At 44.6% G+C, this 13,926-nt stretch overlaps 1 protein-coding gene across 2 annotated transcripts in view; it reads left to right on the top strand.

The window, feature by feature from the left end:
* Positions 1-12,051, top strand: part of HUNK (hormonally up-regulated Neu-associated kinase) — a 57,052-nt gene extending 45,001 nt beyond the window's left edge. The window contains exons 7-10 of one of the 2 annotated variants that reach the window (XM_068689328.1): positions 449-617; positions 1,549-1,632; positions 6,567-6,630; positions 8,986-12,051. In XM_068689328.1, coding sequence (XP_068545429.1) covers positions 449-617; positions 1,549-1,632; positions 6,567-6,630; positions 8,986-9,632 — 964 coding nt within the window. In that variant the 3' untranslated portion in view covers positions 9,633-12,051. Of the gene's footprint in view, positions 1-448; positions 618-1,548; positions 1,633-6,449; positions 6,631-8,985 lie in introns of both variants that reach the window. The other variant, XM_068689335.1, reaches the window with a different exon arrangement.
* The last annotated feature ends 1,875 nt before the right edge of the window (positions 12,052-13,926 follow it).

Here is a 13,926-nt window from a genome sequence, read left to right as displayed (position 1 = left end):
ACCCTCCCTGTGTGTCACCTTTCTCTGGGGCGAAATGCTTTAGCTACCTAGTGCATAAATATTGTGCAAAAGGTGAGGGGTGAAGCTGAACACTGCGGTGTCTTTTAAAGAGGTGTTTCAGAAAGGAAAAGGTAGCCACCTAAGTTGGATTTTACATCTTTTCCTTCAAAACCAGGTGAATGATCTTGACAGTCTTCACTGGTCAGATCTAGGGTGACAAACGGAGACATCCTGGGCATCGTGGTGCCATTTCATTTCACAGTTGGATGTGAGGTCACTTTGGCTTGGTTTGTTCAGCTACCACAGTGTGCACATGGTTCCCAAGTAGTCTGCCTTTCTCATCACAGCCATGTATCTGAGCCTTTCAGGTTTCTTCTCTGCCATTGCTATCAAGGCTCTGTCACTGGGAGGACAGTGCAAGCAATGTGCCTCCCCTCTCTTTCTGCAGAATCCACCTGGAGGACCTCAGTCAAAGTGTGCTGCTCCATATGACTGAGAAGCTCGGCTACAAGAACAGCGATGTCATCAACACTGTGCTCTCAAACAGGGCAAGTCACACGCTTGCCATCTACTTTCTGCTTAATAAGAAGCTGGAGCGCTATTTGGCAAGCCTCAGGGTAAGTTCTGCTTGGTGTTGATTCTTTGGCCAAGCAGGTGAGAGGGTAAAAAAGTGCTTAAAGATTCCTTGCTCGCTGGTATTTGATCTCAAGGTATTGCCTGCATTTTTATTCCTTCATACTAAAAGCATTATTTCCAATGATAATTCCCCAAGCTGCTGAGGTAATTGCTTATAGGCTTGATGTCTCACGATTCCATGTTTTTGAAGATCTTTCCATAGAAAACTAACGGTACAGTTGCCACCCCAAGGTAGGCTGTTGTGCAGGCTGTGCCTAGCGTGGTATGCAGTTCGGCCTGCTTGACTTTGCAAACATTCTCCCAGGTCATTTTTTCTCTTCTTTAGTGCTGCTCTCCTTAAAATCCAGTGACAGTGCTAGTGCTGCACAACTGTCCAGCTCATGTAGCTGGGAGCCCATTTGTTAGGATGGGCAAAGAGCACCAAGGCAAGCTGCAGTCTCTCTTCCCATGGCTATCTCTCCACACAGCTATCTGTGGTCTGGCGAGGAGTCTTAAAAACTTAAGAGTCTGTAGGCTTCTGAATGAGTTGCGTAGTCAGTAGGGTGGGCTGTATTTTGTTTGAGCAACCTGGTCTATTAGAAGGGGTTGGAATTAGATGATCTTTAAGGTCCCTTCCAACTCAACCCATTCTATAATTTCGTGTATGGAGTTTTATTTTTAACATCTGTTTCTTTGAGAAATTATCCCCAACAGCACCTTAGTTTTTCTCTTCTCAGTTCTTTTAGCAAGCGTGTTTTAACGATGATGCCGTCAATGATATTTAAAATGTAATGGACCAAATTCACCACATCCGTAAGCTGATGAGACTCTGCTGAATGCCAAGAGTGGATATGGTCCATTAAGCAGTAGCTAAACATTAGCTTTCTCTAATTATCTTATATACTTTGATTTTCCGTGCTTCTCTCTCCACAGAAGTCTGAAGGCCAGGACAACATTTGCCACAAGAACCAGCTATACCAGATAGAAAAGTACAAGGCAAATAAAGACTCCTATGAGGTAAAGCTCATTAAAGCTTCTTAAGGTACTTTGAAAGCAGGCTGAGTTTGAGGATCCCCAGCTGTTGGGATTAAGACAATGAATTTCTGGAGCTGCGAAGAAAAAAAGATGAGCAGTCTTGGCTGCACAGGGCAATTCTCTCAATTTCTTTTTGAAGGAACAAATAGCAGCCCCTTAGGGCGAAGTTTAAAGACAACTTTCAGCTTTCATGAGGAAACTAAATGCTCTATTTAGCAAAATAACACAAACTTCTTCAGGGGGAACCTTAGTTTCATTATGATGTGCAAGTTGCTGAAGAAGACTCTAACTGCATTGCCTCGAGTCTAAAGACCTTGGTGGTGCAGGGCAGAGCTGTGTGACTGCCAGGGTTCCCTCTCCCCAGTGACTTGCCATAGATCTGCACAGCAGAGTGCAATGTCCTGACTACTAGAAAATGTAAAACTGTATTAGTACAAAACTCTGTCTGGGTGAAAATTTTCGCTTCTCAGCAGAACTGATGCAGAACTAGCCCACTGTGTTGTGACACACTTCCCTTGGCCAGAGAAAAGATTTAACCAAATCACCTTTCACTCTGTCTTTCTCCAGTCTTTTTTCCTGCAATAGAGGAAGTAATTTATTAGAGGAATCCATAATAGATAATAGGAAGCTTCTTCTGTATGGATTTCTCTTCTTTGGCTGCTACTTTGCCAAGCACTAAAATTACAAGGGTTGCATGAACTGTGCAAGTCCTATCTAACAACATAAATAGCAGTATTCCTGAAGAGTTTACCTGTTTCAAAAGCTACTCTCCAGTGTTGAACTGATGATCTAATTGCAGGGACAGATTTGTATTATGGCTGGGTTTGTTTATTTTAGAGACTGCTTGCAAATTTCATAGGAAAGCTGAATTGCAAGCCAGATGGAAATATCAGGGCAAAGTACTTCTCATTCTTTCCTTACATAAATCAGAACCACCTCACTTAACGTGTGTCAGCAGTGGGTAGGCTCGATGAATACTGTATTTCAAAACACTCTGTGGCAGTTTACATGCATGGCTGGCTCACTGTGTCTGCATCCACGCCACATACAGGCAATTCTGCAGCAAGGCTTGCCTGGGCACCTGCACATAGCCAGGAGAGAAATGCATGCTCTGTTTTCGTGCTCTTCCTGTATTCCCCACACCCCTGGAAGGGAGCTGATGTTTGACTTCTGTAAGGATCACTGAAAACTAATGATGGTGTCACTGTCTGACCCCAGTTTTGTTTGTATGCACAGTTAGGGATAAAGGCTCCCTCCAAAACCTCTCCTGCGTTCAGTTAGTCCCAGTGTAGCTATTTAGGGGATGAGGGGGTGTCCTTTCTTTCCTGAAATAGTTATCTTGAAGCAATTGCAGCGCAGACACTGTGGTAATAATACAGTATAATATCTTTCTTCATGGGCATATCTGAGTATAAAGCATGTTTATATCGCTTTAGCTGTGTTTACATGGGGGGATTGTACCAGGACATTTAAAACAGCACGCTTGGGTGAACACAGACCCTGAGATGCTCCTGCCACTTGTAATTGTGGGAGACGTTTCTTCAAAAATGCCTTCAGGGGGTGGGAACCCAGCCATGGAAGTGTCTGAATCGTGCTGCTGGGATCAGTGGTTGCCTTTGGGACCCAGAGATGCAGAATTCATAAGCTCGGAGAAATTTGTGGGCTGTAGGTAGGGTCCCCTTACCCATCCCCTGTTTCCAGACTGGGACTGGGAGGTATTGGTCCCTGGGCAGATAATGCAAAGGAAGCATCGCTGTGTGTTGCCATGGAAATGCCATGGAGAGAGGTGGTCGGGTTCAGCAGAAGCAGCTGACTGAATTTCTCCCACCTCACTCCCGCCATGTGAAATGAGGACTTTCCTGGGGGCCAGGGGCTGCCTGCCAGCAGCGCTGTCTGTGGCTGGGGCAGGCAGCACGGCACGCATGCAGCAGACATACCCAGACCCTCTTTTCCCAAATCGGCATGGTAGCAGTGGTGTGCTGGGGCTGAGGGTGCGGATACGTGCTGTCAGGGCTAAGCAGACGGGTGTTTTTGCAGGCTGGCTTCACTTGAGCACTCAGGGCACTGGGGCAGTGTAGGAGTATGGAGAGAGACAGCCGTCTGGCTGCCTCTTTTTGGTTGCAGAGAGCTCAGGTGATGAGCAGTCATCCCTGCAGCAAAGCCAGGGGACTGGTACTGGGGGTTTCTGCTGCCCTCCGAGTAGCTGGTGGGCTCAGGCTGGAGGAATTTGTAATTATAGGAACTCGTGTCGTTGTCCTATCACAATATTAGGCAAAGCCAAGGCAAATACCCATTATCTTCCTTCCAAGTCCGTTGCCGGGACTAGGATAGATTTTAGGGTCGAGGTCAGGACAGGAAATAGCAGAGGCTGATGTAATGCCGAACCTATTCAAGTATAACATACCGGCACAACTCTTTCATTGTGCAACAGCAGGCCATTGCACGGCTGCGTACAGCACGGTGAGGAGTGAACTTTTATAACTCCCCTGAAGGAACACTTCCTTTCCTTTTTAAAATATAATAGCACACGGCACCTTGGGAGTTTAGGATTTTGGCCGTTTCCCCTCCCACCACTATCATCAAAGAGAAGCAGTCTTGGTAAATGTTAAAAATAAGGCTATTTACAACATTCATCCAGGGTAAAGTAATTCATTGCTAATGCCGGATGCATGGATTTGCTTTTTCATCGGTGCTTTAATTGTATGGTACAACTGTGTTACTGCTGCTTATAAAACATTACAGCAGTGTGAAAGCAAAGCCAGGGGCACGTGGCACGTGTTTGAGAGGAGAGCAGTGAGGAGTTCTGGCTCGGCTCTCGCACCATTAGCCTAAAATGATCGCAGCGCTGCAACGTCCTGCGTTCTGACAGATGCTGCAGCAGCCAAAATGCAGATTCTTTCCTCACCTATCCAAAATAGCAAAAAGCCCTTAAACAATCGTGATTGGCTCCTGTGGGCTTTATATAGTCACCACTTGGTCTCATCCTTACAAGTACCTTTAAAGACAAGGACAGTTGGTAGAACCCAGTCTCTGCTGGACTTGGCAGCAGAGTTTTACAGCCTTGAAAGAAAAAAATAGTTTGGTGGGCTCAGAATTAAATGCACAGCTCCCACTGACTTTATTGTTATAGTCTGTTATTCACACAGCATTATTGTTATTACTGCTATTGTTGTTATTACTGTTGTTATTATTTCATTGTCATCAATAGTGACTGTGCTCGCCAAGATAGCGTCTGGGACTGATCAGACATTGCATTGTTCCAGGCATAGCACAGGCAGGGAGGTATAAATGCTCCGTGCCTGACGTGGCTACAGCCTCTAAAGGCAAGGGGGAAGGCATCAGGTGAACAAGGAGATATAACGCAAGGAAAGCGATGACAGCTCCAAAAAGTGTTGGTTTGTTTCTGTGGAGGAGTTAGCCAGCTTTAGAAGGCTAAAGGAAAACAAACTGGAGGGAATAAGGGATATATGGAGAGAAGGCTGGGGAAAAAATGGGTGTGGAGGGGAGGAAGACAGGGAGGAGTTCCCAGAGGATCCCTGGTTCTCTCTCTCTCCCCAGTCACTTCACAGCTTCTGTAATAAAACTAAAGTCTTAGTTTGTGATTTCCTGAAGCTCTTCCTTCTGACTCCGCAGCTTCCAAAAAGTCAAAGATCAATGAGCCCAGCAGTGCCCAGACACCATCTACGCAGTGCCCAGTTCTGCCTTATGCGGCAGTGATCAAAATGGGTGCTGCCTAGTTATTTTCCCCTTATGTGTCTTAACATGTTTCCAGAGTTGTTTAATGGATGAAACAAACAAAAAAGAAAATGTCTTGTACATCCTTATTTCCCTCTCTTGCATTTATGCACATCACCTTGCATCACACAGGTGCCCCTCTAAAGAAACAAGCCCAAAGCAACCAAAACAAAAGCCCCACTTCTTTGAGATTCACGTCTAAAACCAAAAAGCACACGAGTTTGTTCAAGAAAAGTGGGAATTTCTTGAAGTCTTTGAGTGACAGCAAAATGCAAGCCATAAATTGGATGCCTGAGTTTTAGAAGTAGAATAATACCGTTGGCTGCCTCTGAAATCAGTGGCCAATGAGGAGTATTACGCAGCTTACTGAACCTAGTGATTCCTGTTGAAAAGAAACAGTGAATTTTTACTGTAAAACAACTCTTCAAAAGCTGGAGCATGGGTACAGTTTTCCCTCTGTCATCACTGGACATCAAAATTATGTTTTCAGATCTCCATGTTTGCAATCCCGACTTTGTTGCTGCCTTACAGCATAACACACACGTAGAATCAGAGCCTGTGGATGCACAGCAAAGGCCACGTTCCTCAAGGTCTTGCCCAGAGAGGAGATGAGTGACTCAGAAAGTCTGAACTTCTTTAAAGCTGTGCAGCTCACCTTTTGAAATATCAGAGGAAGTGCAATAAACAGGAATCAAAGACCTTTTTCTGTGTTTAAATGGGCAGGAAAATTTCAGATCTGAAGGAACACAAATCCTCATGTTGAATGAGGTCTCCTAGGACAAATGACCTCCGAACAGAAAGCTGTCCTTTTTCTTTAATTTTCTGAAAGCACCTTTTCCTCTGTGTGTCAGCGCAGATGGGAACCCTGACACCATGTCAAACGGGTCAGAGGAAAATGTGATGTGGAAGCTGCAGTTATTTTGAGTAACCTGTACAAGTTCTTTGTAAAGATACTGTTTTCAATATGACTTCAGTGAGTGGTGTGCTTATAACTCGGGGGGGTGTAGGACACTGAAACTTCCTGAAGTAAACCAAATTGTTCTTGTTTGTTTTACAACCTAAAGGACAAAAAACTCAAAGAGCAAGAAAAGAAAGGGGAGATTCTTCACCGTCAGCTCCCAAAGAAAGCTGAGAAAAGTCCAGTTTCATATAGACAGCCTTCTTCCTGTCTTATCTCACAGATACAGAACACCAAGGCTCTGCTGAGGGACCGAAAAGCTACCAAGGCTGGAGGTGCAGAGAAAGGTCAGTGAGAGAAATACCAGCGTGGCTCTGTGTGCATGTGCCTTACCGTGAATGTGCTGCATGGGTCTGCCTGTACCAATACGAGTGTCTTACGTGGCATATGGTTGTTAGTAAATAGTCGTGTGCTTGCGTTTGCTGCCTGCTCTGGAGGTGGTGATGTGAACGGGGATGGAATAATGTAGTCAAACTTTGAACAAAACATCCTGAGGAAACCATGACAATGTTCAGCAGTCATGAATCCTCACTTTTACTTCTCTTTTTATGTGACAGAATTTCCACTGCATTTAAAAAAAAAAAAATGTTTTCCTATTTTTATGTGCTTGTACAAAATCATCTGTACTTCACATTGGCACTTTGAAAGCATCAACACCCACCCCAGATCAGTGCTGGGCTGCTCACTGACAAACCAAAGCTGATAGGGAAGCTTCTTTCTGCCAACAAATGCATTTTGCTCGGAGAGGAATAAGGGGCAGCACAGAATGAAATTGCTGACCCTGAGGAGAGTGCTGGTACCTGTGGCCACCTTTGAGAAGTAGTGGCAGCAGCTGATGGTGGAGGAAGGGGAGATGGGCAGCCAAGAGGAAAAGTGGCAGGCACTGCCTACCATTGTGTATTTCAAGCAGTGAAAGGAGGAAGAAAAACGTTAACAGGAAAAGATGAGACAGACGTAGAAGAGAAAACATAAATAATGTAGGGAAGGAGGCAGCCTGGGGAGTGCTGGGTGGGACCTGCTCTGAGGATGGCAGGACAAAGGAGGAGGGGAAAAGAGCAGTCAGCAGGGAAAATGGGGCTGCAGGAGTGCATATCTGGGCAGGATGTAGAGGGGAGCAGGAAGGTGACGTAGCTGGCTGCTGAACAAGGGAGGGTAACTAAAGACCAGCATGGAGAAATACAGTAACTTAAAATGTTAATTGTGGTGTCAGGCAGTTATTTAGAGCCTTGGATTTGGGTGATTTCATGGCCTTTCTCCTAACTTCATAACTTAGCACTTGATGCTTTCAACATGAAGTGTCCAAATGTCATCTGGCAGCATGGGCACCTCTTCTGTAAGGCAGCAGCAATCTGTAGAGATGGTCACAAATAGGACATACTTTTTTTGTGAAAATTAAAAAAAAAAAAAGTAAAAAAATCAGTTTTTCAGAATTTGCCACTACTTTTGGGTATGTGGCACAGCTGGCAATAAGCAGTTGATATTTTTTCCTCTGTAGGCTTCTCCCTGCTTTTTTGAACTGAAACATGAAAATCACCCAGACCTCAACTAGAGCGTTTCTTTGCTTATGGAAACTGTGTTTTGATGCTTGTTAAAGCAGTCAAATAATCTTGACCAGTTTTGGAAAGAGACTAGTCAGATTAAACCCGGTCTGCCTTTCCCAAGCTACTCTCAACACACGTGATTTCATCCCATACACCCATTATTGACGTCTCAACCTCTGCCAAGACCATCCCTTTCAAAAGATATACACGAGAGATTTGTGGCTGCAGACCTCAGTAACTTTCTATCCCCTGTTCTCTCAGAGTGAGGGTGGGAGAAGTCATGGACAGTGATGAACTGCCAGTCTGCTATTCTTTCCATCAGGGGGAATCTAGCAAAGCAGACTCCTTGGCTAGCTTTTCCTAAACGCAGCAAAATGTGGCGTTTTGTTGTTTTTTTTTTTTCTTCTTGCAACTAGCTTGGCGTGAGTGCCAACATTCTGTAGAAACTGAGTAGATCTTCACCATGGGCTGTTTTGTATTACTGGGCCAAATCCTGAAAAGATTGTTCCATTTATTTTCGGTCCTTGCTTGGGGAAGATTCTCGCTGAAGTCAGTGCAGCAAATCTGTTCCAACTGTAACAGCCTGAGTCTGGCCAATGCAGTTACTCCGTATTTACATGTGGGAAACCAAGAACAGATTTTGTTCCAAAATGCAAGTAGAGGCATTAGGAATTAACTCACTGTTGTTCCCTATGTCTGTAGGTATGTGAGTGAATACAGTACACAGACCCAGCTAAAAAAGTGCAAGGGAGAAATGTGAGATTTCTCAGACATTGCCTTAGAGGATATAATCATTACAAACAGCTGACGACATCAGTGGTTTTCTTTTTCATGTCCTTGTCTTACTCACTTTAAGTGCCCTTCCTGCATTTGAGGAAAGTGGCAGATAAATTACCCATGAAACAACAGCGTGAGTATCAAACAAAGATCAGGTTCTTCGGTGTTGCATTGAGTGTATCCCTCAGACCATTTGTTTTAGCTGGTGCATTTGTCATGCAGATTTGTTAGAGGTGATGTCCGATGCTGTCTGCCACCAGGCAGAGAAGGCAGCGCCATTGATTGCCATTTGCTCTTCTGGTTCCTTTTCTGGTTGCTTTGTAGACTCCACTGGCGGGTTAAGCCCTTTCCACGAGCCTGTGGCGACCAAGACGGGCTGCGTCACATCCAGCTCCCTGGAGTACCTGGAGGTCCAGCCGCCGCTGCCCAGGACCCCGCGGCTCCTGAAGAGGCAGGATTCCCCGCAGCAGGAGCCAGCCCGGGCTGGGGGCCGGGTCAAGGACTCTCCTCTCATCCTGAATATCGTGCACTCCTTCGAGTCCGTCGACAGAGAGGACCAAACAGACCAGGTTTCCCCCTCCCACCAGTACAAGGTTTTAGGCTCGCCCATGAATTTCCCGTACAAAAGCTCAAGTGAAAGGACACTCTCCCCGCTTTTTCAGCCAGGAAGTACGTCCCCAGTCCACCCCACCCAAGTCTCTTTCACGTACGAGGAAAAAGCATATCCCACAAAGGAAGAAGCTGTGTCCCCTACTCAGCTCTTTTCCAACAACCCCCTGGGCAGCCCTAACTGTGTTAAAAGCAGGGGCAGGTTCCCCATGATGGGGATCGGACAGATGCTGCGGAAGAGGAACCAGACGATGCAGTCGGCGAGCGACAAGCCGCTGGAAGCACGGATGCCTCAGCTGCAGCAGATGAGCCCCACGCAGATCACCTTCAATGCTGCAGACGCCGTCAGCGGCCAGTGTTAATCTGGCAGGCCAGGATTTGTACTGCTGTTGTCTGGGACCTAGCCTTTTTAATTGTTAAAAAGAGGGGAAAGCCACAGGCATGTTACCGTTGCTACGTAATACACTACAGTTGTCCAGCGTAGAAAGTCAGAGATCTGCTTGTAAGGAAGGGGTTGTCCTACGTAATAAAGCTGAAAGAAGAGGGCTCTGCTTAGGCTGTTAAGAAATATTAGCATTTGGCATCTGACTGTACAGTAAAACATATTGAAAGAGCCATGTCAGTCTGTGTTTTCACTGCTGTGATCTAGTATTGCGGTAAGTAGGTTGGAAGAACGCCGAGCATTAATGATTTGATTCATCAAGGTAATTGGTGTGGTGCCATGAGTGCTGGTCCCATCAGGACTCCGTGCTCCACCTGCCTGTGCCACACTGTATGTTGTGCTCTTACAGGTATTGCTCACGTGGCTCGACAAGTGGAAAAACTCGAGATGCTGTTTCCAAAATCAACTTGCTAAAAAGCACTGCCAAGAAGATAAAGTTGGTAGAAGCTTGAATAAAGACATGGGCGATCTAAACATTTAGAAAAAGTGGGAATGTTGAAAGTCAAAGCAGCTCTTAGTTAATTACATAAAGTAGCTAATAATGGAATCAGCTTTTTCTAAGGAAAATGATTTAATGATGTCATTCAGAAGAAACACAATTATTTTAAAACAAGGTACATCCCATGGAGATTCGATTTACCATACTGAAGGCCCGTTCCTTTCATGTAATGGGTTTGCAAGTGGATGCTTTAGGCAGTAATCCCAATTGCAACACGCTGTGTTTAAACAACCCAGTCACCTCCAATTTTTGTAGCTGTATTAGCTCCACTCCTGTGTGCGGGATTGCAGTAGCCCCCGTTACAGCAACACAGCCCTGGACATACCTGAAGGCTTTTCTGAGAGACTGCAGTGAATTAAAGAGACTAATAAAGGACATGTGAACCTGTATCAATGCCGTTTTATACTGCAAGATTGGTAATGCAGTGGTTACCAAAAATTTGGGATCGTTATGAGCTGTGAAGATTAAGTTTCTTAAAAGGCAACATGTTCTGCATACTGGTCTTGTTTTTCTAAGTAAATGATACATTTGAGAGGTTGGCAACATTTTTTGGTTCTGTTTTTGTGTTCTCACCATTTCCTATAAACTAGAAGGTTTAGCCAAAGACTATGCTTTTATTTTGTCTGTACTGCGCTTGCATATGTGTTTGTGTATACGGGACATCTCAGCAAAGCTCGTACTAATCCAGTCCCCCCCTGGGTACCCCACTGCTGCCCACCCACCTCTCGCCATTCCACAAATGGGGCAGCAGAAGCATTGCCCTCTCACTGGGGTCTTTACTGGAATATAGGGATTTTGCATCAGTAGGAACCCACGTCCTATTTTTATCAGTGTTATTGCAAATGACTTTGGAGCCCCACTGCTTTGGTTTCTGTACGAATATGAAGAGTTTCCCTTGTTTGAAAAGCTTTCCTTCCAGTTTCATGAGGTGCAGAAGGACTGGGGGAGTGGGGCCACCAGAGGTGGTGAAAGGGTCCCCAGCAGAGCCCATAGCTGAGTGCATATTCCTCATTTTCCAAAAAAAAAAAAAAAAGGTCATCAGTCCAAATACTAACAGCGTGGATAATTGGACTGTTCAGTATTTTGAGTGCTTGCTGGAAAAACCAGCAGAGCATGAATGCTCATCCCTGCAGACGGGACCTTCACCTTGGCTTCAAAGCAGCCTGTCAGGTTGTACGGGGGAGTCTGCGTGCTTCCTACTTCAGGGTAGTGAGGACGCATGCCTCTGTGGTACTTAATGCAGCTCTAAAATTATATACATAGAAATCCTCACTTATTAAGAAAGCCCTGAAATATTTTTGCTTGTCTCGAGATTGAAAGTTGCTATCTTCTATTTGTACGAAACATCTGTGTATCCCAGGGGTCCATTTTATCTCTTCCTTTTGTTTAAAAACATCAAACCATTTTCTTTTCTTTCACACTAAGAACACGTTTGCGCTGCAAAGCTAGTGAGCAGGGACAACTGAAACACCGTCGTGTGTGTGCATCAGGCTCGTGTGCCTGATGGCAGATACTGACTTGAATTACAAACTCAGGTTTATTTGGAACCCAATAAAAGGTTGGGGGAGGCAGGAAAGAGACATGTATTTTTTGTGAAAACCCAGTAAATATATGTAAGAATCAGAATGAAAACAGAAATGTTAAATCTTTTATTATATTTATAGAGAATATATGAGTACTACACTGCTAAAACATAAACATGTATCCAGCTTAGACAGTAGCTATGTACAGTCAAACTGCAGTGACCATGTAAGGGACTAATTGAAATACAGTAGTGGAAATTCCAGGGGAAAAAATGTATTTGTTATCATTATTAAATATATGTACTTTTTGAACAAGATTGCCATGGAGTGCTGACTTTGTTTGCGAGGTCACTATATAGCAAGGAACATGTAAGTACAAAGCAACCAGTGAAACATCAAGGTGACAAGAGGATTACCAGTGACTTTACATTCTCCCATCAAAGGCTGTTCCTTTGCAAGGGCTGCTGATTTGCCTATAAACTCTGAGTGAGCTAAAAGGTGGATGACTATACAGGGTGGGATTTCCCTTGCCTAACATTAGCCCTCTTCAGGTTGTGCATCTCATCTGTGTTCATTATCCAAGCTGTTTGTCACCGGTGCAGGCTGATAGGGAACTCCAGTTCTCCTTACCTTAAAATAGAGGCTTGAAATAGGGGAATTAATTGCTCCCCAACAGTGCCCAGCTGTTTGAGTTACAAGAACGGGAATAGAGTCGATGAGTTCAGATGGGAACTGAGCTCTTGGGCATCCAGGTGAGTCCCACAGATAAGAATTCACACTGATACAAACAAGTATTTCCTGATCAGCTTTCTGTGCCTCTAGATTATATTGTTTCAAGTTGTAGGGACCTATGCTAAGTTCAACACAGCCGTGCAAACAGACTGTCAAGCTTGCAGCTTCAGCTTGAGCATTTCTGTTGTTGATCTCACTGTTTTTGTAAGGACTGTTTCTTCCTCCTCCTACCTTTTTGATTTTATTTTTTTTTCACACAGCAGCTATTCTGAAGACCTCCAAAATCAGCAGAGGTCTCTTTCAGATGTCTGCAGCAGGCTTGGCACCAAGCCCATGATGAACCCGTTTGGTAGATCTGAAAACACACCTTACACTTCATGTCATGCCCTGGGGGAAAGAGAGCACTTCTGAGCTTTAAGAGCAAGGGGAAAGCACTGTGGTTAATGGGGCCTTTTTGCGGTACTATTTGTGTCCACAACCCAAAGGAGTCAGTGGACCAGTGGTGAAGCACTTGAAGGGCTTTGCAGACTAACTGATCACCGGGCAACAGCTCAGGATCTGTAGTAATAAAGTGATTTTTAGACTTTACTGCCTAGAGAAACTGGTGTCAAATTTATTCAGCAAGACAAAGAACACAGCATCTGTTGCTAAAGGTGTTGTTCTTTGTCATTGCCTTGTAGGTAGGCTGATAAATATTAAAACTGCAGAATAATGAGGTTGACAAATACTTAAAGTAACTAACAGTTCCTTTCATGCTTTTGCACTTTACCTCATTTGATCTTCGCAACAAAATCCCTCTGCATAACTGCAAGATGATGGGGTCATGTTTTCAGGTGACTCCTAAATCCTCAGAGCACCAGTAAAATGTTTTGTCAGTGCCACCCCAGAGACAGCCAGGCACAAATCTGGTTAATGTGATTCCGGACCTTGTTTATCAAGAAGAAAGCAGAAATTTCAGGGAAGCTATTTCTGTGTGCAGTAGATTTGCAAAAAAGCTTCTTCCCTGCTTTTTCAAATACTCAGTGAACTTTCCCCACATACCTTCTTGAGCATAACAAAACCACTGGGTATAGCAGCAATACCTGTTTTTCCTATTAAAAAGCTATCATAGCTTTGTGGAACGAGAACTATAAATCACAAATACAACCGTGTGGCAAATTCATTCATGGATGTGACTCCTATGGTCCTTAAGCAAGCTCCCTACCTCCTGGTTGCGTGGCTTATTCACATCTCAGTCGGCCTCCAGTAGGAACAGTATGGGGGAACACCAGGAGATGGTTCAGCTTAGTGTCCTCATTGTTCATCAAGAGAAGCATGCTCCCTCAGAAGGGAGGGAGCACATTATTTGCAGCTGGTTTTCTGTCAAGAAAGCTTCTTGAGTATTCATTCCTAAAACACTCTCAAACACTGGCATTGGCATGTGTTTCCTAGGACATGTGTGCATTACGTGTACCTGTCTT

The sequence above is a fragment of the Anas acuta genome, chromosome 1 (genome assembly GCF_963932015.1).
Source record: "Anas acuta chromosome 1, bAnaAcu1.1, whole genome shotgun sequence".
Classification (NCBI taxonomy): domain Eukaryota; kingdom Metazoa; phylum Chordata; class Aves; order Anseriformes; family Anatidae; genus Anas; species Anas acuta.
This window is presented reverse-complemented; position numbering and strand designations above follow the sequence as displayed.